This window comes from Aptenodytes patagonicus, chromosome 3 (genome assembly GCF_965638725.1).
Source record: "Aptenodytes patagonicus chromosome 3, bAptPat1.pri.cur, whole genome shotgun sequence".
In the NCBI taxonomy this organism is placed as follows: Eukaryota; Metazoa; Chordata; class Aves; order Sphenisciformes; family Spheniscidae; genus Aptenodytes; species Aptenodytes patagonicus.
Genome location: NC_134951.1, coordinates 110,582,913 through 110,610,467, shown reverse-complemented (window position 1 = coordinate 110,610,467; position 27,555 = coordinate 110,582,913). Strand labels below are relative to the sequence as shown.

At 42.1% G+C, this 27,555-nt stretch overlaps 2 protein-coding genes across 4 annotated transcripts in view; both read left to right on the top strand.

Moving 5' to 3' along the window:
* The window catches only part of SUSD4 (sushi domain containing 4), a gene marked incomplete at its 5' end in the record, with an annotated part of 74,717 nt that extends 61,817 nt beyond the window's left edge, over positions 1-12,900 (top strand). The window contains 4 exons of the mRNA XM_076335333.1: positions 8,683-8,874; positions 9,349-9,493; positions 11,174-11,556; positions 12,811-12,900. Coding sequence (XP_076191448.1) covers positions 8,683-8,874; positions 9,349-9,493; positions 11,174-11,556; positions 12,811-12,839 — 749 coding nt within the window. The remainder of the gene's footprint in view (positions 1-8,682; positions 8,875-9,348; positions 9,494-11,173; positions 11,557-12,810) is intronic.
* Positions 12,901-13,018: 118 nt separating this feature from the next.
* The window catches only part of TLR5 (toll like receptor 5), a 31,523-nt gene continuing 16,986 nt past the window's right edge, over positions 13,019-27,555 (top strand). The window contains exons 1-4 of one of the 3 annotated variants that reach the window (XR_012995026.1): positions 13,019-13,112; positions 14,845-15,991; positions 21,715-21,807; positions 24,090-25,241. Coding sequence is in view for 1 of the 3 variants with exons in the window: in XM_076334633.1 (XP_076190748.1) it covers positions 21,785-21,807 (23 nt within the window). In the remaining 2 variants the exon portion in view is untranslated. Of the gene's footprint in view, positions 13,113-14,844; positions 15,992-21,714; positions 21,808-22,560; positions 25,242-27,555 lie in introns of those variants that run through there. The other 2 variants (XR_012995025.1, XM_076334633.1) reach the window with 2 other exon arrangements.

The following is a 27,555-nucleotide window of genomic DNA, read 5'->3' as shown; positions in this document are numbered from 1 at the left end:
GAAGGGAAAGGCACACTACATTGTCTACCTTGAAATCAAGTATCTCTGTGCTTTATGGACATGTTCATTAAATTGGGCTACACAGTGCAATCATAGAACATCTTCCACAAATGGAGGGAACTGTAGCTACAGACTCTATGCATTAGGAAGTCGACGCGCTGCATAGGTTTATGAGAACTCTGGAAGTTCACTTCCAGAGATAAAAAACAATATTTAAAGGGTGGCAGTTTCAGCAATGGGTGGAGGCAGGCACTTGATAACTAAACATAAATAACAGAAACCGATACTCTTCCATGCCTCCCTAGTCTTGTAAGCTGGTTTGTGGTATTACGGTGCTAAGATCACCTGACGGTTTTCCTCCCCTTTTCTTTTCCTAGTAGCACTCCATTGGGAATGAGACTTTGTGCTTTTCCTTCTCTCAGGTGGTATGGTTTGATTTCCTCAGCCTTCAACTAAGCCCTGGAATACAGCTCGTCTATTCCAGCAAGTCCAGCTGGATTTAGCATTCCAGTCTCCTCCCCGATGACTGGTGTAGGTGACGCCATACAGGCTCAAGGGATTCTTGCTTGCAAACAAAGAGGAAAAAGGAATTAAAGAAAGAGGGGTTAAAATAGAATAAAAACATTGATATGTCCAGCTCACAGTGAGCACTGACTTCTTCAGACAAACCTGTCAGGTGCTTTTGTCTGTCTGGTTGTCTCAGCCAGCTTCCCAACAGCTCTTTCTCTCTCCTCCACCTCCATTCTACTTTTAAGCACTTTGACCTTTTCCAGGTCTGGGGTTATCCTGTGACGCCTGTCAAATACCCAAGCCTTGACTTATTTTGAAGCTCTCCGATTCCTTCCTGTTAGGTGTCTATGCAGTCCCCAGCATCTGCTTCTTAAAGTCCTAAAAAGACCATTACTGATCATAAAGTCAACCACTCAGGAGAAAAGGAAGAAACAAAAGTAGAAGCAAGTGATGAAGAAAGCTAAAACGATCTGCTGTAAATGAGACCACAGTGCTCCAAGCACTCCCATGTGAATAATGAGTATAAATATTTCCTTAAAGATAATTAGGGGTCTCTTGCTAGAAGAACTCCTAGCTCTCTACTGCTGCAAACTTGTCATCAATTTTTTGTAGTTTAAATGAAAATTGCACTTTTTAACTTACAATTTATAGGAGAAAGATCACTTGGGGTGTGTTTCATCCCCTATCTGTTGTGAAATGCATTTGAAACTGAAGACTTTGGCATTAAGATCAATGTTTCACAAGTTGCTGTGCAGGGAACGGCAGGATTGTTGAGGATGAGTGTGAATTTGGCATGATGCTCCTGTAGGAGCTCAGCTGACTGGAACTGCAAAACAGGCTCCGTAATTTGTAATTCCAGTAACAAGGAAGCGCTGTGTACGATAAGTGATTGGAAATCACCTTCTGTTTCCATTTAGGAATCAGCTAATGTTAAACTATTATTAAAATAGGCTTGAAACTAGTTTTATACTGGTGTCAGTGATAGCAATTTTCAGCAAGATGGTGTTTGTCAAAGCTAGACCAGAGAAGCGGCTTTTCATTAAAAACTTAATTATTCAATTCATGTCACACTTCGTAGAAGGTGAAAAGTGCTTCTCACTGGGTGCGCATTGAAAGGCTTACCTCGCTGGTGTAGCTGGTACAGAATTGCCCAGGGGTGATTGTCTAGGGGTAGAGCAAGCAGCTTGGAGCCATCAGACCTGGGGTATGTTCCTAGCTGCTTGAACACTGACTTGCTGAATGGTCAAGAAGAAATTGCTTAACTGTTCGGTGTCTTTTCAGAAGAAAACATGTAAGTGGCATTGTGAAGGTTAAGTAATTGAGAAAGGTTAAGATTGAAAAGAATTTGGAAATTATTGGCTAAGAATACAATATTTTTAATAATTCTTGCTGTAGGCTTTCAAGAAATAGATTTGCTGGCAACTTCGGAGTTCAAAATAAGCATCTTGTATCTTCGTTACTTTAAGTCATGTCTACTGTCAGGCTTAATAGGAGTTACTTTATATATTAGTGCTAACTGAGTTGTTTCCACTGAACTTTCTATTCTGGTATTACTGTTGGTGCTGTTGTTTTGCTGTGGGAATGAGTAGTCAGAAAAGTTCCTCACAGCATGTCTTCACTTTCAAAACACAAATTCAATGGTGTCAAAGTTTTTCTCACTTGTTCCAGTACAGCTATAATATGCACTAAGTCTCCCTTCACGATGCGATGCCAGCACCATTTGTTGTAGGCATGTATCATTAGGATATTGTTAAGCTGATGTTCACAATAAATGAAAAGTTACTCTATAATGCTTCCTGTTCTGCTTACATTTCTGAAGAGTGTTATTAGAAATAAATTCTTCTTAAGCAGCTGTTCTAGACTGAGATGTTTTGACAGGGCTTATTTTAAAGCATCTGGGTTTGCTACTTCCTTCTTTTCACAAAGCTCTTAATTTCTTCTTCAAGCTCTCAACTGGAGAGTGGTTGAGTCCAACAGTTTTTCTTCCCTCCTACTTACAATACTGGACAATTTAATGGGAAATTTTGTTTTGCAATTTTAGAATTAAAATACTTTTGGTTTTTCACATTACTATAAATTGAAATCTAAGTATAGAACGGAAAAATCCTTTTTTTAATATTTAAAGTGCAGAAGTAATTTCCTTTGCCTCCTCTTCTTCCTGTTGGCCATCCACTTCCCCTTCCCCCCATGCATTTCCCTATTTGATATTGCACTAGAAACACCAATTTTTGTCTACCGGGTTTTGTCTTGAGATCTTTTTGGCTAACAAATAAATCGGTAAGTTCTCTAAACAGTATAGTGTCTAGAGTTTAAAAATCCACAGCTAACAGCTACTTTTTTTTTAACACCACTGATTTTTTTTTTTTTGTTTGTTGTTTTTTACAAACTCATAACAATTAAGAAACATTTTCCTTTGTGAAAGATGCTAATACCGATGTTCCAACAACTGAATATAGGGTATAGGCATTACATTCCCCTCCATACTGACTATCTTGTAATGTGCATGTGACGTGCATGTGAGAGGATGAGGAGCTTGAAATCAGTGCTCCATACTGTGCAGTGCAAGTGTGATTCATGTGCTGGTAATACTGTGGAAATGGCCAGGTCTGTCAGGTGAACTGGACAGGAATTGTTGAGGTACATGAGAGAAAGGCTCCTTGGTTGAGTATTTATTCTATTCTGAGTAGAATGTCTGAAGGGTGATGACACAGAAGTAACCAAGGAACCAAGTTTTATTAGCACAGTGTTCATAAAGAAGCAGGAAAAGGAACAAAGATAATCTTAATCTTCTATGTTCCTGTAAAAAAATGAATTTTCAGATCCTACATACCCAAGCACGTGTTTGTATGAAGGCAGTATATGGAAAAGGATCCTTACTGAGGCCCCAGAAGCCAGCTGATAAAGCCTCAGGTGGGGACCAGGCCACCCTAGATGGGAAGAGTCAGACCTGCTGGGACGTATACTCCTGTGGTCTCATGGAGTAAATCATGGCTCAAATTAAACATTGGTTGCAATGCAGTAGCCAGATGACAGGTGTCCAGATTTCTGGTGTTAATTAGTGTCCTGATATGTACAAGAACAACAAGTGAGGATCAGGAGAAGCTCTTGTTCTCTTCCAGTTTGTGCATAAACCAGACAGTGCATCCGCCTCTCAGATTACTATCTAGCGAGATACACCAGCGTTTTCCCCGCATGTTGGAACTGGCAGTTTTTCATCTGTGTCTCTTGCATCATGAAGTTTCATCTTAATCTTTTTTCACTCTTTGCATGATGAGCAGGCATTCACGAATGCTTTGGAAGAAGCGTTATTTTTGATTAGGTGCAAATGTCACTAACCCTGTCCATCCCTGCATCAAACAGAAAATGGCTGGCCTTACACTGGGTTTTTCTGCTAACCCAGCTAACCCAGCAACTAATGTCCTACATGAAAGGCAGACTATTAGTTAGAGAAAAAAAACATACTATGCAAAAAATCACAGGTGGAAAATAAGCTTCTTGCTTATTCCTACCCCTTTTTTATAAGTAAGCGCCCTGTATTTCAAGACATTTTTCTTTTATTTTTTGGTTCATGTACAAAAGCTGGGCAAAACCTGAATAATTTACCTCCCACCTACTTTGACCAAAGACTAAACCGACTAGTCATTGAACTGATAGACTAAAAAGAAGGTTTTGAGCACTGTACATATCTGTAACTCCACTGTTATGTCTCTACCAGTGGCTTTTAAAAAGTGACATGACATCTTTATTCTGTGCCATCAATGTTAATTGAGAATATGCTAAGGCCAAAAAATCTTCCCTCCCTCCTACAGTTCCAGTGTCAACAGTGCAGAATTACTGCAGCATCCTCTGGGCAGAGTTTAAAAAGCTTCTTGACCATAATGGGTAGGAAAAATTACTGGGTGAACCCCATTTACTCCTCCAGTGTCTGGGCAGTAAGCGCCCGCAGCCTGCATCACCCTCGCTGTGACCCTGGTCCAAGGGATAGAATCATAGAATCATAGAATCATAGAATCATTGAGGTTGGAAAAGACCTCTAAGATCATCGAGTCCAACCGTCAACCCAACACCACCACCCACTAAGCCATGTCCCTAAGCGCCTCATCTACGTGTCTTTTAAATACCTCCAGGGATGGGGACTCAACCACTTCCCTGGGCAGCCTGTTCCAATGTTTAACCACTCTCTCAGTAAAGACATTTTTCCTCACATCCAATCTAAACCTCCCCTGGCACAACTTGAGGCCATTTCCTCTCGTCCTATCGCTTGTTACTTGGGAGAAGAGACCTACACCCAATGTATTGGATGTAGCTGTTGCACTGCGGAGGCTGCGATAGAGGAGGCACACCGTGGGGCAGAGCTGGCTTTGCCTCTGCTCCAAGCCAGTATGTGACAGTGTTTGTAACACAAGGCTGGACTCCCCAGGTTTTAAGATCTTCCTGAGAGCGCTAATCTTTCATTAAAATCAGTAAGAGCAGACTCAGAGGAGAGCCCTCAGCTCCAGCAGCTCCTAAGAGCAGGCAGGGAAGTCCATCAAATCAAATCAGGAATTCCTCCCTTCAACTGCCTTGAGTAACAGGCATCTTGAGCATCCCGGAAGGGATTTGTTTGCCATATAAACACACTTGTTCTTTCTTTTTGATGAACGATTCAGCTTTTCAGCTGAGAATGCTGAGCTGTAAAGTTCCTGTAAGTCCCCTTACAGTCTGTGGCCAATTGCTCTACAAAGACAGATCCAGAGACCCAGGATCACGTGCTGCAGAACCACCAGCAGACACTGTCTGAATTATGTCCCTCTGACAAGCTCCAAAGTTACGGACACGTGCATGTGGTCTTTTAATGTTGGTCGTCAGAAGATGCTACTGGATTATCCATGCTGGATGTTGAAATTAGCGCATTAAAGTCTCAAAAGCTTTATAAAGTAAAGATGCTGAAAGCTATTGGTAGTAAAGATTTGGTGTCATACTTAAGAACAGCACCTAGGGCTTTTTTTAAGCTGTGAGAACTTCCTGAAGTAGAATTCTCTTGTTTCTATGATTATTTATCATTCATACTGCTGTCGGCTTTGACAGTGAAAATGTACTTGTCAGACACACTTTTATTTTAATCAGTTTGTGGCTGGTTTCATTCTGTGAGTTTGATGCATTTGCCTGAAGTCCATGGCCTGTAATTTCCAAACACAATTAGGGTTGATCACTGGGAATCACTTAGAATTTTAACTTTCCTAGAAAACTCCAGTGGGCTTAGGTTTGCCACCTGAGTTTTCCTCCATATTGGATCTGGCACATTCCTTTAATCTGTGTAACCAGTATCACACACTGGTATCCAGCATAAATAAGGGATCTGACCTTGTAAAACGACTAGCTCTGCACTAAAAATCTTCTGTCTTTGGGAGCCAAGAGTGTTCAGCGGCCCTCCAGACTTTCATAATCTTGCTTTTCTATGATCAAAACTAAGGCAACTTCATGGCTGTCCCTCCACTGACTTTGAAGGATCTTGGCCCAGGATGACCATGGGAATAGGGCGAGTTGAGAAAGGGACTGGGTGTACGACTAACTGCCCAGAGCTCAAAGCGAGTTCATTTTTCATTGGTTGTGATGTATCTCATTTGACTTGATTTGCAAAAATCAGGCTCCGAACCTGACCGTTACTGATTGTACATGGGGGCTAGTTTGCCCATGCAAACGTTGAGGGATCCTGAAACTGGATCAGGAGGTTCACAGGAGGTGGTGAGGGATACCCCAAATGAGTGAGCACCTGAGACTCTGACAGTCCAGTTGACGTAAGAATGAAGCACTGTTTCAATTGAGCTAAACGCCCTCATTTTCAAACCCACTCCATTGCATCTGCTGGTTGTAAGAGTGTTTAATGCAAGAGCTGTTGACAGGTTCGACTGCTTCAAACTTGACTCTCATTCATGACAAATGCTTGGCAGTGCATTAAAGAAATGTTAGCAGAAGTTTCCGGGCAGCACCAATACATGAGCATTTCCCTTGAAATATGGAGGGTGTCAGTGCAAGGGGTGGCACTCTTTTTTAGCACTGGGGACATATCCTACACAAAGAGTGACGCTTTTGTTTTCAAGTTTTATAAAATACATCTCCATATGTAAACGGACTGACAGCTTCATATCTGGGTTGTCCCCACAGTGTATTGTTTTTAATCTGCCTGGAAATGTGTCATTCCTGAGCTGATCCACATTGCTGGGACACCAACTTTGAGGCTTTTTTTATTCAGCAGGCTGCTTTGGCTCTTAATGACATTAAGAGGTTAGGGATGAGGCAGCAGGTACATTGCTGGAGAGGAAAATTTGTTTCTCTGAGTGTTACTCTTTGTGATAAGGTGTGCTCTACCTGCTCGTTGCTAGAAAGGTACTGGGCATCTACACATCTCTTGCAGCCTGCCATAGCTTGGCAAAATTCAGTTGCAAAGAAGCTTATATTGCTGTCTTCCTTTGTTCTCATGCTCTAAGCGTAGATAAAAATATACCAGGTTTCCTTATGGCAGGCCAGAATTGTTGCTTTCGCTGATAATTTTCTTTTTAATAGAAGAATGATCCCTGATATGGACAAAAGGTTCTTTCCTACTCTTTCAGTCTGACACCTTTGCCCTAGTCTTAAGAAGATTGTTTTCCATCTTGAGTTGACGTCCCAGTAAAGCATCCTACTTTCTTGTGGGCCCAGAGACTTTGGAAAGTATGCAGAGTATTGAGGATGTGAATTTTTATGTGAATTACTTGCTCTGATTTCAAGTTATTATTAAGCCTTGCCAGTGAAAATGCAAACAAAACCATGTCTCCAGGGGATGGGGAATAGACATTGCTGCACATTGTAATCAGCCTCTCTTGAAGATTCATTTAATATCTTGTGTATTTTTTTATGAAATGCATTATTCATGTAACAAGATTCACAGAGAAGCAGCTGAATTGTAATTTCTGGAAAGATTCTTCTTCTGAGAGATGGCATTTTCATTATTTAAATCAATGCAGTAGGTCTTGCCTGCATGAGGGAGGCAGGAAGTGAAGGGAACAGCCTGTAGATGGGGCACTGAGCCAGTTAGTTACTGCCTCTGAAGGGAAATAAAACAAGCCATCCAGTAATTTAAGCCCTTTTTGGGTCAGTATGTAGCCATTTGAGACATCATTACACTTTGTAGGTTTTTTTTTTCCTCTGTGTTAGAAGCACTTAAGAAAATAGTAATCAACTAACACGTACTCAGTGGAAAAGTTTCCTCTCTCATAAAAATACTGCTTGCGAGCTGCTTTTGCCGCTGCTGTTTCCTAGAGAATGCTCCCTCGGTTCTCCATTGAGTTCATTTGCCCAGCCATGTGAGAGGACATTTCTTTTCATTTCAGGGCCTACAATAAAAGTTCCACATGTTTATATTGCAATTCTCTCTTATTTACCTAACCTTATGTAAACACTGTACTTAATTAACACAGGCTCAGCCTCTGTTATATTTAAGACCTCGCTCCACCAGCGGTCCCACTGAGATCAGTCGGGCTGTTCAGAGGTAACAAAACACAAATAACACCAGTAGAGTTTAAGCTCAACTAAATAATATTACAGCGGTACGGACTGTAAGTGCTTAAGCAACATTGTGTGCTGTGCATCTCTTGCAGCACAGTTGATGGCAAACTTATTTTTAAAAGTGAGTATCTAGGAATTTAATTAGTGCAAATAACCATTTAATTAAGTTAATGAAACAAAAAATAGGATGTTACAGCTGAATTTGAGATGCTTCATAAGGAGAGGGACTCTCCTTATTCTGACTGTCCTCCATCCCCATATAGCCATCTTATAGGCATATGTGTCCCCTTCTGTCTTCCTCCTCTGCCCCCTCTTTCCCCAGAGGATGGGAAGCTTCACAGATCCCATCTCTCAGGCCTTTAAAAAAGCAGGTGACAGCAGAGCTTGCTGGTGTCGGTAAGTGCCAAAAAGTGACCTACCCCAGCACACGTTACCACGCGGGAGGTGCGTGAATCCATCCGCTGGTGCGGATGGGCGCGTGTTCTCCCAGCAGCAGCGGTCTGGTACCACTGAGATGAACCCAGAACTGCAGGGAGCCTGAAAGGGAGCCTGAAGTGTGCCCTGAGCATTTTGACACACTGAAGTTACCCAGCAGTGAGTTGCTGGCGTTAACGTCTTTCTCCTTTTCTCTCCGTTTATTTGCCCAAGTTTGTCCACTACCTCCAATGGTGAGTCATGGAGACTACATCTGCCACCCGCGGCCTTGCGAGCGTTACAACCACGGGACGGTGGTGGAGTTTTACTGTGATCCTGGTTACACCCTTACCAACGACTACAAGTACATCACCTGCCAGTACGGAGAGTGGTTCCCCTCCTACCAAGTATACTGTGTCAAAACAGGTAAGGAACCAGCAGTGGCATTACTCCTATTCTCTTATAGTCTCTCTTTTTTAGAGCAAATTTGTTCGTCTGTAGTGCCTGTTGAACTTCCTCTGTTTCATGCTTAAGTGATGAACATTGATTTTAAGACGCTATTAAAAACAGTACATTTCCAAGATCCTGAGTGATTCTAAACCATTTCAATCATTAGCTCTTCAAATGTATTTTTTACCATCTTCTGGATATTTTTATAGGTATATAAGCTAAGTTCATGATTGCATGTGTAAAAAAAGTCAAGGGGAAAAAGCAGGTCCAGCCCCTGTGGCAGCTTAATGTTAAGGCTGCTTTTGGTACATGGCATTGAGTTCTTGTGTGTTTTTACAACGTACATATAAAAGATGTCCTAACTGGCACTTCCGAGTATTGTTGAAGTATTAATACAAAATAACAGTGGTAATAATCAAACACAACTCTTGTATTGCCTTTTTGTTACAGAACAAACCTGGCCAAATACACAGGAGACCCTCCTGACGACATGGAAAATAGTGGCGTTTACTGCTACCAGCGTTTTATTAGTACTGCTACTGGTTATTTTAGCCAGGATGTTCCAGACCAAATTTAAGACACATTTCCTTCCAAGGTTTGTACTGTTTTCTTTTTTTTTTTTTTTAAGATTGAGGACCTTGATTCAGTTTTCACATTCAGCACTCCTTGCTGAGGAGACAGCACGGCTCACAAGCCTTGCAGATACCTTCTTCTTCTGCTCTGAGCAGAAGTCTCTGAACCACCGATGTGGAAGGGTACCCCAAAAAACCCGCAGTAGACCTTTCTGCAACTAAAATAAAAGGCAAAGTTTGCCAGATTCACTTTGGGAGTAATTGCAGCTCTACTACTGAGAATCGCTGCTTCTGCATGTAAAAATAGCTGACAATTTTTTTAAATACTCATTTTCAGGTGCTGGGGGAATTAATTTTTTAACTACTGTAGACTTAGTAATGCAAATTTTAAGAAAGATTTTTTTTTTTCTCTATGGACAAATTTATATTAAAAGTTTGCTTTCCCTTCATGAGTATTATTTTCATCATGATTCATAAACATCTCCTACATCTTCCTTTATTTCCATAAAATACCGTGCAGCTATGAGCATTTGTCATTGATTCTCACAGCACTCCTCATAAGACAGGTAGGTGGGTATTATTATTATTATCTTACAGCTGGAAAAACAAAGGCAGGCATGTGGAGTTTTAGGCAAAGCTAGTACTGTATCTGGGTTTAGACTTGTTCCTAGTTTTCAGTCTGCTCAGTTTGCTATGGTCCTTCACCGTGTGACTCCTTCTCTCCCGCGCTTGCTTTTTCTCGTGTCTTTATTCTACCACGTGCAGAAAACAGAGATGAAAAAGCTGTATGTCAGTAAATATATGCAGCAGAACGGACTTGGTGATCTTAATGTTAAAGAAATGTGTACATAAAAGTATACAGATTATATAAGTAATGTGTAAACGTATATGCATATATATGTCCGTATATCCAGTATATGGGGAGTAGTATACATAAACGTATATAACTAGGAAGATCTTTAGGGTAATGGGTTGCACTACGGATAGCTTTATAGCCTGTACTTGTCTAGCTTATTGAAATGGCTTTCTGTCCTCTCCTTTTCAGACATTTTCATGTCCTAAAGGTACCTGGGACCAATTCCCTCCTGCTAGGACTCTACTGTGATTTAATTGGCTCCTAAACAGACACTTTAGGGTTTAACAGACTTTCCCAATTAATAGAAACGTTTTGCTTAAAAAAGAAACCAGTTTGCTACTGGTTAAGGAAGCCTTCATCCTTTGAAAGTAAGACCTGAAGGAGGCCACAGATCTGGCCACTAAAGCCCTGTCATCCAGTAGCAGTTGTCTCAGCGCCTGTTTACATGGGCTGTAAACATTTTTGTGCTCTAGCACGCATCTTTCCAGGGGTTCAGACACTTTTTACTGGTGAACTACATCTGTGATCTTATATCCATGATACCTACTGTGCACAGCACAGCAAATGGTGCTCCTTATCTCTTCCAAGCACCTGCTTTCCTTCCCTTCTCAAAACTGTTCTTCACATTACTAGTTTCATTTTTCCGATTGTAACAGATTCCACCTGACTGTCAACCTGAACAGAGTTTTGCAAACCCGTGAAGCAAACATTTCTGTGACTGTTAATGACCCTGTAGCTTCATTTTGCATGACTAGAAAGTGCTGTGTTTCCTCAAGTTCAGCGGTTGCTCTGAGGTGCTGCTGACACGCTCCCGTTCTCTGTGATAACTCGTCTGTTTCTGACGTAGAGGCAACCAGGAGGGCTCCATGGGTGACCCCGACTTTGTGGTGGTGGATGGCGTTCCTGTCATGTTGCCTTCTTACGATGAAGCTGTAAGCAGCGGCTTGAATGCTCTGGCACCCGGATACTCAGTTACCACAGAGCAGGGGCATGGTTTGCAGACAGAAGATCAGAATCCTCCTGCTTACCCCGGCCCCAGGATTACAGACACACTGCCTAGCGAATTTGAGACCTGCGACAGTAGGTCGGGCTCCTCTGAACTGCTTCAAAGTTTGTACCCGCCCCAGGCATGCCAGGCGGCAGCGCTTCCTGGTTCAGATCGAACTGACGTATGCCGTAGCACTGCTGGGGAGGCTGCATCCACAAGTCCACGGATCGATATTGCAGATGGTGAGTTTTGCATAGGTGCAATAGGTGAGTCTGTAAACAGGAGCCATCACTTGTTTGTACTGTCAGAGCAGGAATAAACCCAGCTGACATGCTCCTACTTTCTCCATGTTTTTGTCCACATCTTAATTTGGACATTTTTTAAGCCATACTACTCCATGGTCGTAGAACTTCGTGGCTGTGGCATGTCGTTGCTAGCTGTGGTGCAAGGGATTTGAACCCCAGGCCAGAAGGTTCCTGTCCAGACCCCATAACAGCAGGCTCATCAACAGGGATGTCAGCAGGCACCTGTGTACAGCAGCGAAGCCAACCATCATCTTGCCTGTGCTGGTCTGTTCATCTGCTCCTCAACTCCTACACTCACAACTCCCTCACATGCCATGGCTTTCAACAGCAAAGAACAGGATTTTCTCCTTAAAATGGAAAGCAAATCACGTTTTCATACTAAGCCAAAATTAGCAGCCTTTATTAACAAGCTCATCATGTCTGCATGTAAAGTAAACTGTTCAGTCTAAAGCATGTACGCATTAAGCCGTGGACATGGGAGTCACAGCATGAGGGGAACGTACCCACAGGACGATGTACGAGAAGGGAGATTGCCATATGTTATCGTCTGCATTTAAATCGAACATGAGCATGCGTTGATGTAATTTAATTGAGTTCTGACGGAGCTGTATGGCGTGCTGCTCAGCGTGTTAAGGAAACTAGGTAGCTTTCCTTGGAGACATTTAAAAGGAGCGGCTGTGATCCTGCTCTCCACAGTCACTGAGAGTCGCTAGGCAAAGAAATCTCTGTGTGATTTATCGGTAGCAGAGCTGAAGCCCAGTGTCCTAAATTTAGTGTGGGTGAAGGTCTGGGTTGAGGAAGTCTTCCTGCTTCATAGGGTTGGAGCTAACTTGTAACGGCATCACAAGGGGAAGAGGACAGCTAGAAGGAGGAGGGAGAAATTATGATAATGCCAGCAAAAGTCTCTGCCTACTCTGAATGCTGATTCAGTAATTAATGTAGTAGAAAGGTTGTTTGCATTTAGATTTTTGTGGGCCTAACTTGTTTTAGAAAATCTGGGTAGTTTTAGTAAGCTAATTTTCACATAGGTGTTAGAGCGTTAGTGGGTCTAGAATTTGGAGACACTGTACGTGTTGTTCAGATTTTTGCAATGTCCATTTCTATTTTTGCAGAATTGCTAATACTAATACTCGAAAAAGTATAAATGGAAGTTAAAATCAGCAATCAATGCTCTGTCTTTTTTTCCCCTAGAGATTCCTTTGATGGAAGAAGACCCTTAGCCTGCACAGAGACGTGTCTTCGTCGCATTGCACTGTTGGGTGACATGAATCATGAGGATTTAGAGATAGAAAAGACTATCTGTGGATTTGGGGAGGGTATTTTCCTACTTATCAATCTTCCACACGATGATGTCACCAGATTGGGTGTACATCTTAATCCACAGTGGGGATAACAGCATCAGCATTTGGAACAGCAGCAGTTTTATGAATGAATCCTGGGGATTTGATGAGAGCAGATGTAGAAAAAGAACTGTGGCTTTTTAGAAATGAAAGGTATATCTGCATCGCAGAAAGTCATATGGTTCTGTAAGAAATACTATTGGATTTTGATACTAACTGCCTCACAAAAGCATGTCAAAGTATGTAAATTTGCTTATAAAGACTGCTTTAAATGATCTATGGACCTCTAGTTTCTGAAGAATCCTTACAAGTTTAAAAAAATACTAGTACTGAAATGCAAAAAAAGAGGAAAGATCCTCTTTGGCTTTCCTATGTTAACCAGGAAGCTTTTGATTTAGTTGTTGGTGATTTTGTTTCAGACCATGTCTGCAGAAAATATAACAGAAATTATGGGATTCATATATACTTTGATGTATGATAGCAAATATATATAAAAATATATATATATTTAAAAACTCTTAAAGAGAAAGAAAAGGAAAGACTCCCAGGTCACATAATGATCTGGAGATTTTTTTAAAGGTAAGGCAGAATTTATATCATATACAATATTCAAGGTAAAGTATCGATATTTGTATTTATGCAAGACTTCTGTGATTACATTGCATTTGATAAATCCTGCTATAATATGAGAGATCTAGAAAATGTTAAAATTATGAAATATGTGCTTAAGAAATGTTGAACTGCCCTGCTTCAACCTTTCTTTAGCTCTTACAAATATATATATACTAGAGTAATCTACAGTCATAGCCCAGAGCACTGCCTTGTCCCTGTACGTTGTGGTAGTATTCTGAGCCATTATTGTAGAATACTTTTTAAAAAAATAATAAAGTTCAGTTTCAGTTCCTTTGACTTATCTGACTGTGTGTAGTTGGCCTTTTTTTCCCTTCCTCACTTGTTTCACCTGCTCCCGCCTGAAGGTTGAGATGGCAGCAGAACACCTTGTCTGTAGCATTTTCAGCTTTATAGTAGTCATTATCCAGCTACGAAGGGACAGAGGGGTTTTGGTTAAGCACAGCACATGAAATGGGCGCAGCAGTGGCATGGCTTCTATACATGCTGCTGTTGGCTTTACTCTCCTCTACGCCGGAGCACTGTGCTAAACCCTGTATGAACGGTTCACCTTTGTGGTGTTACAGGCTATTCGGTATTTGTCAGGAAAATTCCTGACGGTTTCATATACTTACTGAAAGCCAAGCAGATCTTCTCATCTTATTTTTGGTATTGCACGAACAAAACATATGTTAAACTGGCAGTGTTTGAAGGAAGAACTCGCCATATGTTAATGACAGAGATTGCCATCACGTGGGCTAATCCAAACCAAAGGAAAAAATGAGACTGAGTTCTGATTTTATGTACAAATTAAACCAATAATATCTCTATTGCTCTAAACAGAGGATTGCTACAAGTTGCTCTGTTATTTTTTCATGATAGTTTAATTATTTATTTGTATTGTGGTAGCATCTAGTGGCCCCACTTACGAGTCAGGCTAGTAGAATGATGGATGTGCTGCAACCATTCAAGAAAGTGTTTATTAGCATCCTGTCAGCAACTGTATATGACAGCAAGAAGCAAATGGAGACAAAAACCTGTGTAATGGAGAAGCAATTATTACAATAATCTCAATTGTTCTGCGGTATCATTGATGAGAATGTAGTGATTGGTATGGAAAGATAAGACATATTCCACATTATCCTCCATTCTTGCTTACATAAGATTGACAATTTTTTCTGCTGAAATTGTCTCAATTGCAATCATATCTTCAGGTTTATCCCAGAGCCGTATCTATTGGGTATTAGTATTTTCTTTGCTACCCCTTTCTTTTTAGGTCCCATGCTTTCCAGAGGTGTTTGCACTACCAACTGAAGTTCAGGATTGTCACTCCAGCAAACAAGACAAGAGTGCTGAAATACCAACCTTGAACTGAAGCACGTCTCAAGTCTACAGTCAGTTAAGTGATTTTTGTTTCATAAAGTCATTGAAAAGTATTGAACTTACTTTAGATGCCCTATAAAATATTATGAAATCTGTCTTTTCTGGTCTTTTAACAGCTTGTGAAATTTCATTCCTTATTAAATTTCTGGACTTCCATTTATTAATTTCTGTTAGGAAAGCTTCTGATTAATATTTGGAGCTCTACGGTTTTACAGATTTACACTGCTGTATGTATTGTATTGCAGTCATTCTGTTAAGGGAGCCAGGCAGGGTAACTTAAGAAATGTAAATTTATGGCTTATTAGACCATTTTAGTTTAAGAAGTGCAGAACTGCAAATTCTCTAGAAAACATTGATGTATTAATATTGCTTGATAGTCCTTTGATAGCACCATACTAAATATAACTTGCAAAGGTAAAAGAAAGGTTTTTACCATTTTTTGCTTATGATCTATAAGACTTCCTGAAAGCGTGTTTTGGGGGGATTACCTGTGTGGCTGAGCTTGGGGTTTTTGCATGCTTGAATATTTGGGGGGAAAGAGAGGACTGTTTCTGCTGCTTTTTTTTTTTTTTTCCACACGGGGCTTGAATTCTCATGAGAGGTCTGCCTGCCCCCGGATCTGCACCCATGCCCCGACCCACAAGCTGATGCCCTGAGCTGAGGGCTGCCCCCAGGTGCCCCCCAGCCTGCCCAGCTCCGCGGCCGCCCTGCCAGCCTGGAGAACCCCGCAGCTCCCCGGCCTAAGACCTCAGGTCAACCTCGAGCACTCCCTGAGCCCCGGCAGCCAAACCTTCAGGAGGGCGGATACCTTTACGGCCCCGAGAGACTGGAGAGCTAGTAAGATCATGACAGTACGTTTGCCGTGCAAATGAAACCAGATGGGAGGATGAACGCGTCTTGTGCAGATCATAAGCTGTTTTCGCTTGAGCTAACAGGATGTGAATAAAAAAAAACAACAGGAAAACCCTTGTGGGTGAGGGAAGAAGCAGCACGTTAGTGAAGGTGGACAACCCGTGTGCCTTCGGCAGAGGGAGGAAAGGGTATGTACTGACAACTCCAGGAAAGAAAAACAAGAACTGGCTGCAGCATGCCAATATTTCTAAAAATGAAAAAGGAGGAGGAGCAATATGTCAGCCTTCGACACTGACTTATGAACGAGGGCTTGACCTGCATAGTGCTGGGGGAAGGGTGGGGACCCAAGATCTCGCAGCAGCTCTGCAGGGAGTGAATCACAATCTGAGCATGACTCAACAGGACCTGGCTGTTGTGAAAACGTTAAATGTCAATACAGGGATGTTTACACAGAACTGTAACTTACAAAATGCATGAAGCAATCCTTCAGCTCCACTCAGCACTAGTAAGGCCTCAGGTAGAGCAGTGTGTCAAATGTTGAGCAAATTTTTTCCTCTTCAAGGGAAATGTGAAGTAGTTGGAGGGAAGCCAAGCAGAGGGAGTCAAGAATTATTAGAAGTTTGGAAGAGCCTGTCTTCACAGGTCACGTTAAAGATCATGTAGTGTTCAGTGTGAACAACAGAAGACCAAAGGGGACACAGAAATTTGGTTTTCTGTAAGAAGCATATTTTGCAAAGAAGAAGGGAATTATCCATATAAGTAGGACAAGAATAATAGGCTTAATTGCAGCTTGAGAGAATTAGGTTAGATATCAGGAAAAACCTTCTAGCCACAGGGATCATAACAAGCAAGGAGAGATGGTCTGACAAAGCTGTCAAAAACCTGTTACGAGAGATTTTTAAAGACTGTTTTAAATAAACAGGGGCCAGGAAAACACTGGGGTGGGATGCACTACGTGAGCTTTGGGTCCCCTTCTCATTCTGTTTCTGTGTGATTCCCAGCTTGTGAGAACTAAACTTGGCTGATGCACGGTTTTCCCCATATAGACTAATTCCAAACTGATGGTACTGGGGAAAGTGGTCAGCAGTCGTCAGAATCACAGCCAGAAATACTCTGTTCTACCAACAGAAGCTGTTCGTGTAGCGTGGACTGAACTCCAGTAAAATCCTGTGAATTAAACCCTGTTGCATTAAAGTGACACTGATTTCAGAATTTTGTTCTGTGACAAATCCAAATTTGGGATTTTCTGGTCTTCGTGTCTATCTTAGGCAGTTAAATGAATGCAGCCCTTCTAATACCCCCTGCGCATTAGGTGAAATAAATCCTCTCTCGGCAATTATCTGAAGATACCTATTGAGTTCAAGGAAAAACAGCAGCTCAGGCACTGGAGCGCAGAGACTATTGTCATGTTTATGCAAAACTTGCTTCCCGTGCCACAAAAGCTGTTTATTCCTCTTTGTGCTGTGCTGCAGAAGGTAGCGCAGCTTACCACATCAGCTGTCGGAGGAGGAGTAGCACAGATGAGGGAAGCACATCTCAAGCTCCTGTTCTTGGTCTCCTGTGGATTGTCAGGAAGGATGCCGGGGCAAGAAGAACTAGGAAGCAAGTAAACATCTGCCCCAAAGCCAGGAGCATCTCCTATTGTCAAGGGCATGTCCAGTCCCTTCGACACGGTTCCCAAAGGAATTGCACTACAGCGGAGTGGAGACAGGCCCTGCTTTGCCTATCACCGTCCCAGGCCAGGGTGTGCAGCCAGAATAGACAGATAAATCCTTCTCCCCCAGAATAATGTATGTAACTTCTTTCATGCATTGTAAGATTTCTTGTCACTACCATTATATAGTAGTGTGCAGCCCGTTCTTCCAGCCCTACCTTTTCCAGGACAGTAAGATATGTTATTTAACAATAACAGAAAGGGCGTTAGCTTGAGATTAAATTATTTGCTGTCCAGTTATCAGAGTAGACTTTTAATAATTCACATAGACCCCATACAGAAACTGGACGGATAAGGCTGGCTGGGATTCTTGAGGCAGCTTTCCTCAGCAAGGCAAAGGGACCGTCCTGCAGAGCAGGAGGAGCTGCTACGTGGGGACATTTTGTAACCCAGGAAAACTGGATTCACCTGATAAAATATATTACACAGAAACTTGGAAGAAAAGCCACTTAAATTTTAATAAAGTCCAGTGGGTACATGGGTAAGTTCCCCATGTTCACCAGTAAGAAAAGAGGGAGCTGTTTTCTTAACACAACAACTGGTTCAAAAGAAATTTAAGAGGCAGGGAAGGAAGACAAGCTTCCTGGTTTGGGGGTCCAGCAGCTCTTTTCCATCACCTCTGCATTTCAGTGGTCAGACTGGTTCTGCTTGCAATAAGGGCCTTGGTTTTGGTTTGGATCCACTCTTTCCATTTTACTGTGTTTGCCTTATGTTTCCCCGCTGCTTATCCTTCTAGTCTCTTTTTTTTTTTCTAACTAATACTGTTGTTCCAGTTTCATCCTGCCACCTCAGTCATGCTGGGAAGTGAAACAAGTTGCTTAATTGCAGTGTAGTACCCAGCTGGACATGTACCCTCCCTCGTAAGAGGTTGCTCTTATTTGCCTTCCTCATTTACGTTCTCAGCAGAGAGGACAAGAAGGGACACGGAGCTCCTCACTCTGCTGACAAATGGTCCATGAAAATGGTTAGAGAGGGACACTGAGGGGAGCCCACATTACTACATGCATGATGTTTCTATATGCCTCAGTCCCAAGCCTGTCAGCTCACGATCTTTCATTGGCCCAGAATTCACAGGTGCATATGAATGCTCCTATACAAACACAGGAGCCAAGATTTTTAAGAATTAGCTAATATTTTAGGGTGTTTCAAGGTAAGACATTTTAAAGAGACCCTCCTTTCTGAAACTGGTGAGCATACAGCTTCAGAAAATGGGCACCGATACAGCCCAGTTAGGGAGCACAGGGTGCACAGCAGGTCACTTCATCTCTCCGCTTCTGGGTGCTCCAGTACGAATTTCTTGTCCCCAGGATAACTGCTCAAACTAAACAGTTGCCTGTTGCTGAGCTGTCAGATTCACATCTCTTTTTTTTTAACCTAATTAAGCTAGATTTATTTTTAACGCTCCTTATTACCATCCACTTCTGACTTCCATCCATCTACTGCCGAGTACATGCTGCTCTTGCCAACGCAAGCGTCTTTCAGCAGCTATCTCAGCCCGCTGGAACTGTACCACCCTGCAGGAGATCGCACTTGCCACCATTGTCCCTTCTATTAATTCCATGGCAGCACATGCTGTTCATCTGCCTTGTTCAGTGCTCTCATATTAATAACTGTGCAACCGGTTGTTATTTCTTTCATAACCATTACCATAGCTGCCTGTTGTTGATAATTCAGGGTTAATTACTTACTAAAAGTTTAGCAGAACAATTTAGCTTAGCTTAACCTGTTCATTGATGAAGACTATAGATGTCTGCAGTCTATCGCTGATATAGATGTTCCTGAAGTTTGGCATAGTTAGCTTTCACTGAAGTGCTGCAGCAAAAATGAGGGTTGGTCCAACTGGCATAGCCAGCTGCCTGCTTGTACCCCTACTGCCCCGTTTTTCATTGGGTTTTGGGCAACCACTTAGGAGGGGAAGTGCCACCGTCACTTCCCAGGCTCACTTACGTATCCATTCACATTGCAGCAGTGTGCAGCTTAGATACAGCTACAGAAGTGCTGAAGCCCGGCATTAAAAAGGACATCATGGCAGCTGTAGAGAGTCCAGCATTTCAGTTAGGCTTATGGTGCTGGGCTGATCTGTCACAAATACATCTTACTGGAGACAGACATATCTACGACAAGACTTAGATGATAATGTTCTCTCTGTTTTATGGAAAAAGTGGGGGAAGAATTGCCAAGAAGAGGCATCATTAAAGGTAATGTCAGTTTTCTCTGGTCTGGCAGTCTCCTGTTCCCTGAAATTTTGAATCTAGGAGCTGTTGCAGACAGGAGGCTCTGGGTATACGCACTGCTCTCCGCTTCCAGTGAAATGGATGAGAACTGGGACCACTGAGCCCCTTTCAGCAAGGAGCTCTTTCTGACCGTGCAGTTGGGAGTCCCTATCTCCTGATTCCCAGAAGCAGAAGAAAGGCCATGTGCTCCCATCCAAGGGAAGGTGGGGTTTAGCATTACACTCCTTTAGAGCAAAACTGGACTGTGGAAACTCCACCCAGCTCTCTGATTTTACTTGCATTACACTATTTGCAGTGAATTGAGGCTGACTGGGTGCATTGTGGTGCTCTGCATTCATTTAAGCCTTCACAACATAGGGCCATGCAACAGGTCATCAATAGCCTTTGGCTGCTCTAGGCACTGACAAGCAAGTGAAAGCAAGTCAGTTCCCCTCTTAGACACTTTTTAAATCCAGCATGGTGCTGTCTTCATCTTTGGATGCCTAAGTATCCTAAATATGCCTAAATATCTTCATATTAAATTACGAGCGAGAAAGCGATTAATTGTTCCCTGACCTTCAGTTTCCTCATTGAGACTGTGTCACCAAACCATATTTTATGTCACTAGGAGACAGCAGATGTAAATCAAGTATCTGCCTGCTCTAGAATATCTAACAAGGGAGGAAATTACTTCCATCTGTTAATGCAGACAAGAGGATTTTCTGCCTTCCAAATTCAGTTTTAAAATGTGATTTCATCCTCACAGGTCTGCCTGTTGGGTTTCCAGCACAAGGGGCATTGCCTCAGTTTGTTTGCAGCGCTGGCAAGAACAACAACCTGCCACTCTGTCTCATCTTCTACATGCTTTTTTTTTCACTGCATAGTTTTAAAACTATAAATAATTTATAAAAAGAAAAAAACACCCAAGATAAATTTAGATTCTGGGTTTCTTCAGAAGGAAAGGTAGTGGGTGTCCTTTCTCAAGAAATTAAATTATAATTTAATTAGCCCAAAAGAAGACTGAACCCCATGCACTTTACTTCTATGGTCCAAGACTAAACATACAGTAAGTAGAAAAGGGACTTTTCTCCCAAATAATCAGCAAGAAATGACAGTGGGCCTTGGGTGTCTGACAGCACCCATGCTTGCAGCACACAACATCTGCACATCGTGTAGCCACATCTGTGGAGGACAAAAGAACCAGGAGGCCGATGCCTTTGCATGCGATGGGGAGAGAGCAGCGCTCTGGCCGCCATGCCATCTTGTGCTGCCCACGTTGCTGCTCCTGCTCGCTCAGGTACGCTGGGCACTGCAGCCCCCACTGAACCTGGAATATTTACAGTCCGTGGCAGAATGGGCCTCCCCCTGCAGCAGTGCTTTATCATTTCTTTTCCTTGGTTTGTCCTCTTAGGTTTTTGCATCAGCAGCATACAACACTATCAGATCATTGTATCAGCATGTTCTTCAGACCCAGCTGTATGAGGTAGTGAGTTATTTTTCACTCACACCGGCTCTGAAGCGAGTGCCATTGAAAACTAAACAAATTAGAAAACCTTAAACAAAAAAATAAGCTTAGGAGTAGCCTTGTTGCTGTGTTGTCCCTGTTGCATTCATTTTTCTGCTCAGATTAGTCATGCACTTGAAGAATAGGAAGTTCACAACAGGGCAGCCAAGTGTCATGTTCAGAATTAGGACCCTGGAAGGAAAAAACAGCATGTAAACCAGAAAAATACTAGCCCATGATTGCACTGAAATCTCAAAGCTTAATGCAAGATGTGTTCGTAAGTGCTTTTGTGGAAAGAAACAGCCTCTGCCATTCAATTACATATTTAAACTCTGTGGAAAAGATTTGTTTACTGAGTGAGAAAGGCATGCAGCCCAGGCTGCTGGTCAGAGAGAGTCCTGTGTAATCATCACAGGTTGCAACACAAATACAACAGTTTGAAGACCTTTGACATTTCATTAATATTTTACTCTTTTCCAGAGTGAAGATAGTTTGGACCTTAAAAGGAAAATGAGCTAAGGCTTTAATTAGTGGGGCAACAGAAAAAGAAATGAAGAACGACTGTGGAGAGCAGTAAGTATATGCCAAAAGCTTACAGGGAAACTCATGCCAAGCAGATTGCAATAGATTTTAAATTCCAAATGTAGACGAACTCACATGTGTGGATGCCAAACACAACTGCTTCTATATAATTCTAAGAAGGTAGGAAATGCAATAAAAATCAAAAGCACAAATCTGTGATAACTGGGAAATGCTCCACTTGAGCACTGCTTTATCCATTGGCATGGTCATGGAGAATTGATTCTGCTCTCTTAAAAACACCAGCTGTTCGCTGCTGAAGGCTGTTTGCTGATTTGCACCATATACCCTAGTGCAAAAAAGACACAAGTTTATGCTATTGTAGCCCATCTGTACCGGGTCTTGACCCAAACAGCTCCGTCAATGCAAATACTGGCACATCGGCCAGGAAAACCAGGAGCAAAGGTGACTGGACACAAAATTCTCTTAAATGTACAAAGTAAACGAAAAATATCAGCAATCTGTGGGGTTACTGAAAATGGCAAGCATGCTATTTTCAGGCAAACATGATTTGTGAGATGACGGTTGCTTCACAGGCAGTGGGTCACAGAAGCTTAGCCTCTGCAGCATCTCTCTTTTCCTTAGGCAGCACTTGCCATAGCAGGAACAGGTGTAGATAAGAGCGGTGTTTTAGGGCTTGTGCTGATAGCACAAAATGAGCAGAAACTGCTGTCAAGTCAAAACAGGTAGGAAAAATACAGGAAGAGGCCATAGAAAAGTGAAAAACATTTCATGTCGGACTCTCAGGTGTGGATGAAGCCAGAAGCGATGTGACATCTGCTGAGCCACCTCCCGCTCCGAGCGCTTTCTCCAGTTACTCCTGGCCTGCTGTCGGCATAAAAGCAGGAGTGCACGCAGCACTGGTTGGAGTTTGGCTAAACCAGGCACCGAGTGAGGTGCAGCACAACTGCTGTATTTTTCTATCCTAGCAGGTGAGACCCCAGTCGATGAGATTACCTGCTGTGGGGCAGGAGGCTGAGTGGCAGGTCACCTCTCTGGAGAGGGCTGCGGTGGCAGCGCGCCGCCGAGAAGCACAGCCTCCGGCACAGCTCCGTGGCAGGCCGGTCCCGCTATCTGCACCACTCTGGGGCCTCTGCTGCCCTGGGCGTAGGTGTCAGAGGCAGCAGCAGAGGGGCTGCCAGCCAGCCTGGGAACTCGCGTGGCCGCCCAGCAGTCCTCCCTCTTGAGTCTGGGTAGAAGATTACTTCCTCCTGATTCTTGGTAAACATTTTGTGACCTAGTATCGAGATGTCAGATTATTATTCTGATGCCTGCAGGCATCTTTCCATGTGAAAAAAATGTTAAGGACTTTTTCTCTAGGATATCGCATGCTTTGCTAATAAACCGCTTTGGAGATCCTTAAAATAATGTTCCTGGGAGTGCAGGAAATGATGTGCTGTTTTTACGCTCTCCTCACCTTTTGCGTTTTTGAGTGGCACAACATGACATGTTGCAATTCATCTGTCATCTTCATGTTTGGAGAAGCAGTCAGAATTGAGCAATCTGGCCATCCCAGCTGAATACGCTGCTGTTAACTGACGGATGTCTCGAGTGCAACAGGAGCCACGAGGCTGTCGGGGAGGTGCTGACTTTTAAATCCCAGTTGCACGCAGAACCTTGGCATATTGTCGGCATGTACAATTTTCAATTTCACAGGACATTTCTTTTGGTGTTACCAGTGGATTTTGTTTTACCTTCGTCTTTCCTTTTTGTTAACACTGCAGGAATTATTTCTTGGGGCTCTCTCCTGTCTTACCTGACGCTGCGTGCACTGCTTGATTCCCAGGGGGTTTCTGTGGGCAGAGACCTGAGCTTGCATGAGTGCGTGCGTATGTACGCTCACAAACAAATGCCAGACAATTCAGTAACATGGAAGCTGTCACAGGCCAATTTACTACGGCCCCAAAGTTTGAAAGGTATTTAGGTTAGTATAAAACTAGTTTTCAGCTCCGGTCAGCTTTTCTTTGCAGAATACGGGGAACAGCTGCCTGGCCGGTGGGCACTGCCTGAACAAAGGTCTCCTTCTACTCTTGAGTGGCTTCAGGGGGAAGCTGCTGCTGCGTCTGGCTGGCCTGGCAGCAGGGCCCTGAATAGGGATTTGCCCTGTACAGCTGTGGAGATCAGACAATCCGGGGCTGTATTTTATATATATATATATTTTAAGCGTAGGAGTACATTTTTCTCCTACAACCTGCTCAGACTGTGGAGAGAAGCAGAGCGGGCTCAATCAGTTCCTCAGACACTACCCTTTTGCATATTTTTGCCTTATTTTTCAGAATCCGAAGCAGGATAAGCACAGCTCTGAGCTTTTTTGTCAAGATCCGACCATGCTAATTTCAACAGACAAAACTTTGGTTTCAACATGTGTTAAAATGAAAATACCGGCATTTTCAAGCTAAAACGTAGTATGTTGAATTATTCTTATGTCGAGACTGATAGAGCACTTTCATCAATTGATCAAACTTTGCTCAGTTAGACTTTACTGATCTTGCTTTTCTCTTCTTTGCTCGAATTAACACAGTCATATTTGTAATTGAACTCAGTGGTAGCCAAGCTATAAAGGCATATAAATGTAAAAACCTGCCTCTCCAAAGTCTTCAGTCTCACTAAGAATGAAGCTGACAGAAGCACATTCAGATCAAAATCGATGCTACCTAAACCAGGAAAAACTTCACTTGCAGAGGCTCGTTTTGGATCCTTCCATATGCATAAAGAGAGAATAATTATCTTTGTACATGTAGAAATTTATCTTTTCTTATTCTACCCATTCTGTGGACAAACTGTTGAGTTCACTGCTTTGATAAAAGCTTTCTAAAACACTTTAATAACTCCCCAAACACTCAACACAACCCACGCTGGCTTTTTCTTTTTTAAAGCTGGAGTTTTATTAAGAAGATCACAGATTTTCCTGTGTTTGTTGTGAAATCCAGGTGGGAAAAAGATCAAATAATTCTTGGTATTTAATATGATAATTCTAACTGAGACTCGTAAGGTAAAGGAACTTAAGGTCATTACCTATGCAAGATATGAAAATGCGTGTCTCCAGAAATAACGACCTTATTACAGCGTTGATCTTGTGTGGGTAGAAGCCTGCTTTAGAAGCAGCAGCCTGTGGGAAATGATCATGTATTTTACCTACCTATTGTACATTATAGGTGAGCCCAGAGGTACAATAAGATACGCATTTGGTAAGTGTCTTACATGGAAGAAATCAGTAATTTAATGCATTAATCACTAGAGTGCAATTATAGAACTTAATTTAGAAGGCATTAGTCATTTGCCACAGATAACCTTCAGTGGCTATTAGAATTTCATAGTCTGAGTTCATTACAACTGGCAAATGTCGTTTGCACAACCAGCACACACAAGGGCCTGTTCTTTGGCTGGAAGCACATTTTTTCAGTATTAAATCCACTCCGTTAATACAAGAGAGAGCACCTGTTTGGGTCTTATTTCAGTACAGATTATATCCTGGTTGCATTTTAAGGGGGCTTATAAAGATTGCACTCTATTAATGTATTTTATTAGCATGTTGAAAATGGAGTGGGATACACTGGAAATGTTACAAGCACGTCAGTAGAAGACATCACAGCTGGTGATAAACCATGGCAATAAACAGCCTGCTGCAGTCTTTATCAAAATATGAGACAAACGACTATTTGTTACAAAATCTGTTAAAGCATTTACTGACCTTTTATAAATGAACTTTCACATATGGTATTTTCTTTAAATTAGTAATAAGCTTAAAATTAGGTATCTCAGTGCTTAATTTCAAGAAGCTGCATAAATCTAGGACTCAGTGAAATCCTGTAAGTAATTGTTCCTAAGTTTTGGTGTTTTCATGTGTATAGTGGAGAGGACATACTTTCTCTTTCCTAATCCCTTACGGTGCCTGCTAGTTGTCTAGCTCGCTATATGTATGTGACTTGCATAAGACAACGGAGGAACAAAAAACACATCTCTGCTTAACACAGACACCTTGGCAGAAAGACAACTTTTGTTTTAGTCACAACATGAGATGGTTGTGTAGGTGTGCCTTTTGTCATCAAAATGTAACATGCTCATCTGCGTCATTTGGAATTACATTACTTCCTCTGTGCAAGAAGGCATTTAAAGGTGTCAGCACCGTGCTACAGAAAATACAACTGCATTAACAGACAACTTAGCTGTTTCTTTTCTCTCTGAGTTACACAAGCACAGTAGCTGAATATATTGGCATCTTTTATAGAGTCCTGTGATTTACACATTTTAAACTTGGAGGTTTTTCATAACTGAATCTAAAAGATTTAGTCCAGAAGCAAGTCTACAGTTGTAATAATAGCGTGTGAGCATTGTTCAGTGATAAATCAAAGTCAACGCAACAAACTAAAAAAAGTTCCAGGTTGGATTTTCAACCATAACATGGCAAGAGCATTTGCAAAAAACACTTCTGTAAATTTGTGACCGCTTGTTAGCAGCAGTGAATACCTTGCTTCCATGCTGAAATGTACATTATATATTAAACAAAAAGATGCTCAAAGACTATAGCTATTAAAAGATAGCAGTCCTGCTTACCTGCTGCCTCAGCTGCTTCTAAAGTTTTTATTCACAATCTGAAACTGGCTCAGCTGGCACCTAAACTGTCACTGGGTTCTAGGCCTTGCTTCAGTAACTTCAATATAAAATATCTCAGCCTTTTACGTATATGGACAAACAGAGGCCTAAGCTGATAGGATCCACAAAAACCTAGGTGTTCCCCACCTGCATCAACAAGCTACAACAACGGGATTATAAGTGAAGCATCCACTTTAGACACACGTTGAGACATCTGTAAACTGGGGGCAAACATGTCTAAATTCTGATGCTGGTTCTTACTGTCACCACCTGTGACAGTAAGAAGCTGTGGTGGCAGGCTCAGTAGAAATGAGACTTACCGTCTTTTTCTATTAATTACAGCTGAGAGTAATCCTGAAAATATTCAAAACTTAAGGTATCCAGTTCCATCTATTCAAGTAAGAGAGAGAAGCAGGACCTAACAGAAAATAAGTATTATATATTTGAGCATAAGTATCACAACCATTTCCTCACGCTGTAAATTTGCACAAAACAACGGGTGCTTCCAGATACTTCTCTAATATCCCATGTGACCTGACAGAATTCTGTAGGACTTTCCCTAAACTGGTTTATTTAGCTTTGTCCAATTCCCTGTGTTTCGTTTAAACACAGTATTCCAAATTTAGCAGAATTACTTCTCTCCAGATACACAGGTCCTGTTTTCAGTGGCCTTAGAACTATTGTTTCAGTGCCTGAGTGTGTTGTAATCTCTCACCCAATTTAACATAAGTAGAATATATCACAGGCAACCAGAGCGGTGCATTAATACCATTAAAATACATATATATGCAATCACTGATAAGTACTTAATACAGAAGTGACATAAGTATCAGTAATAAAAGGTACATAGCCCAGATTAGCGTGAAGACAGGCACTTCGGTGTCATCTCTGTCCCAAACGATTCCATACAAAGCAGAACAGCTTAAGCAGGAAAGAGTGAGAATTTCCTACCTAGATATCCTCATGGTCTGCTGGGATGTCAGGGGACATCAGGGAAAGAAGCAGAGTTCAAATCCTATTAGGAAGAGAAAGGCTCCGGGAGGAGCAATCTGACCATTGAGTAGAGGGATAGGAGAACGGTGCTACAACTTGCTGGGAGTTGCAAGCCTTAATGCATTAGGCATTAAATGCCTTAGGCATTTAATTCCA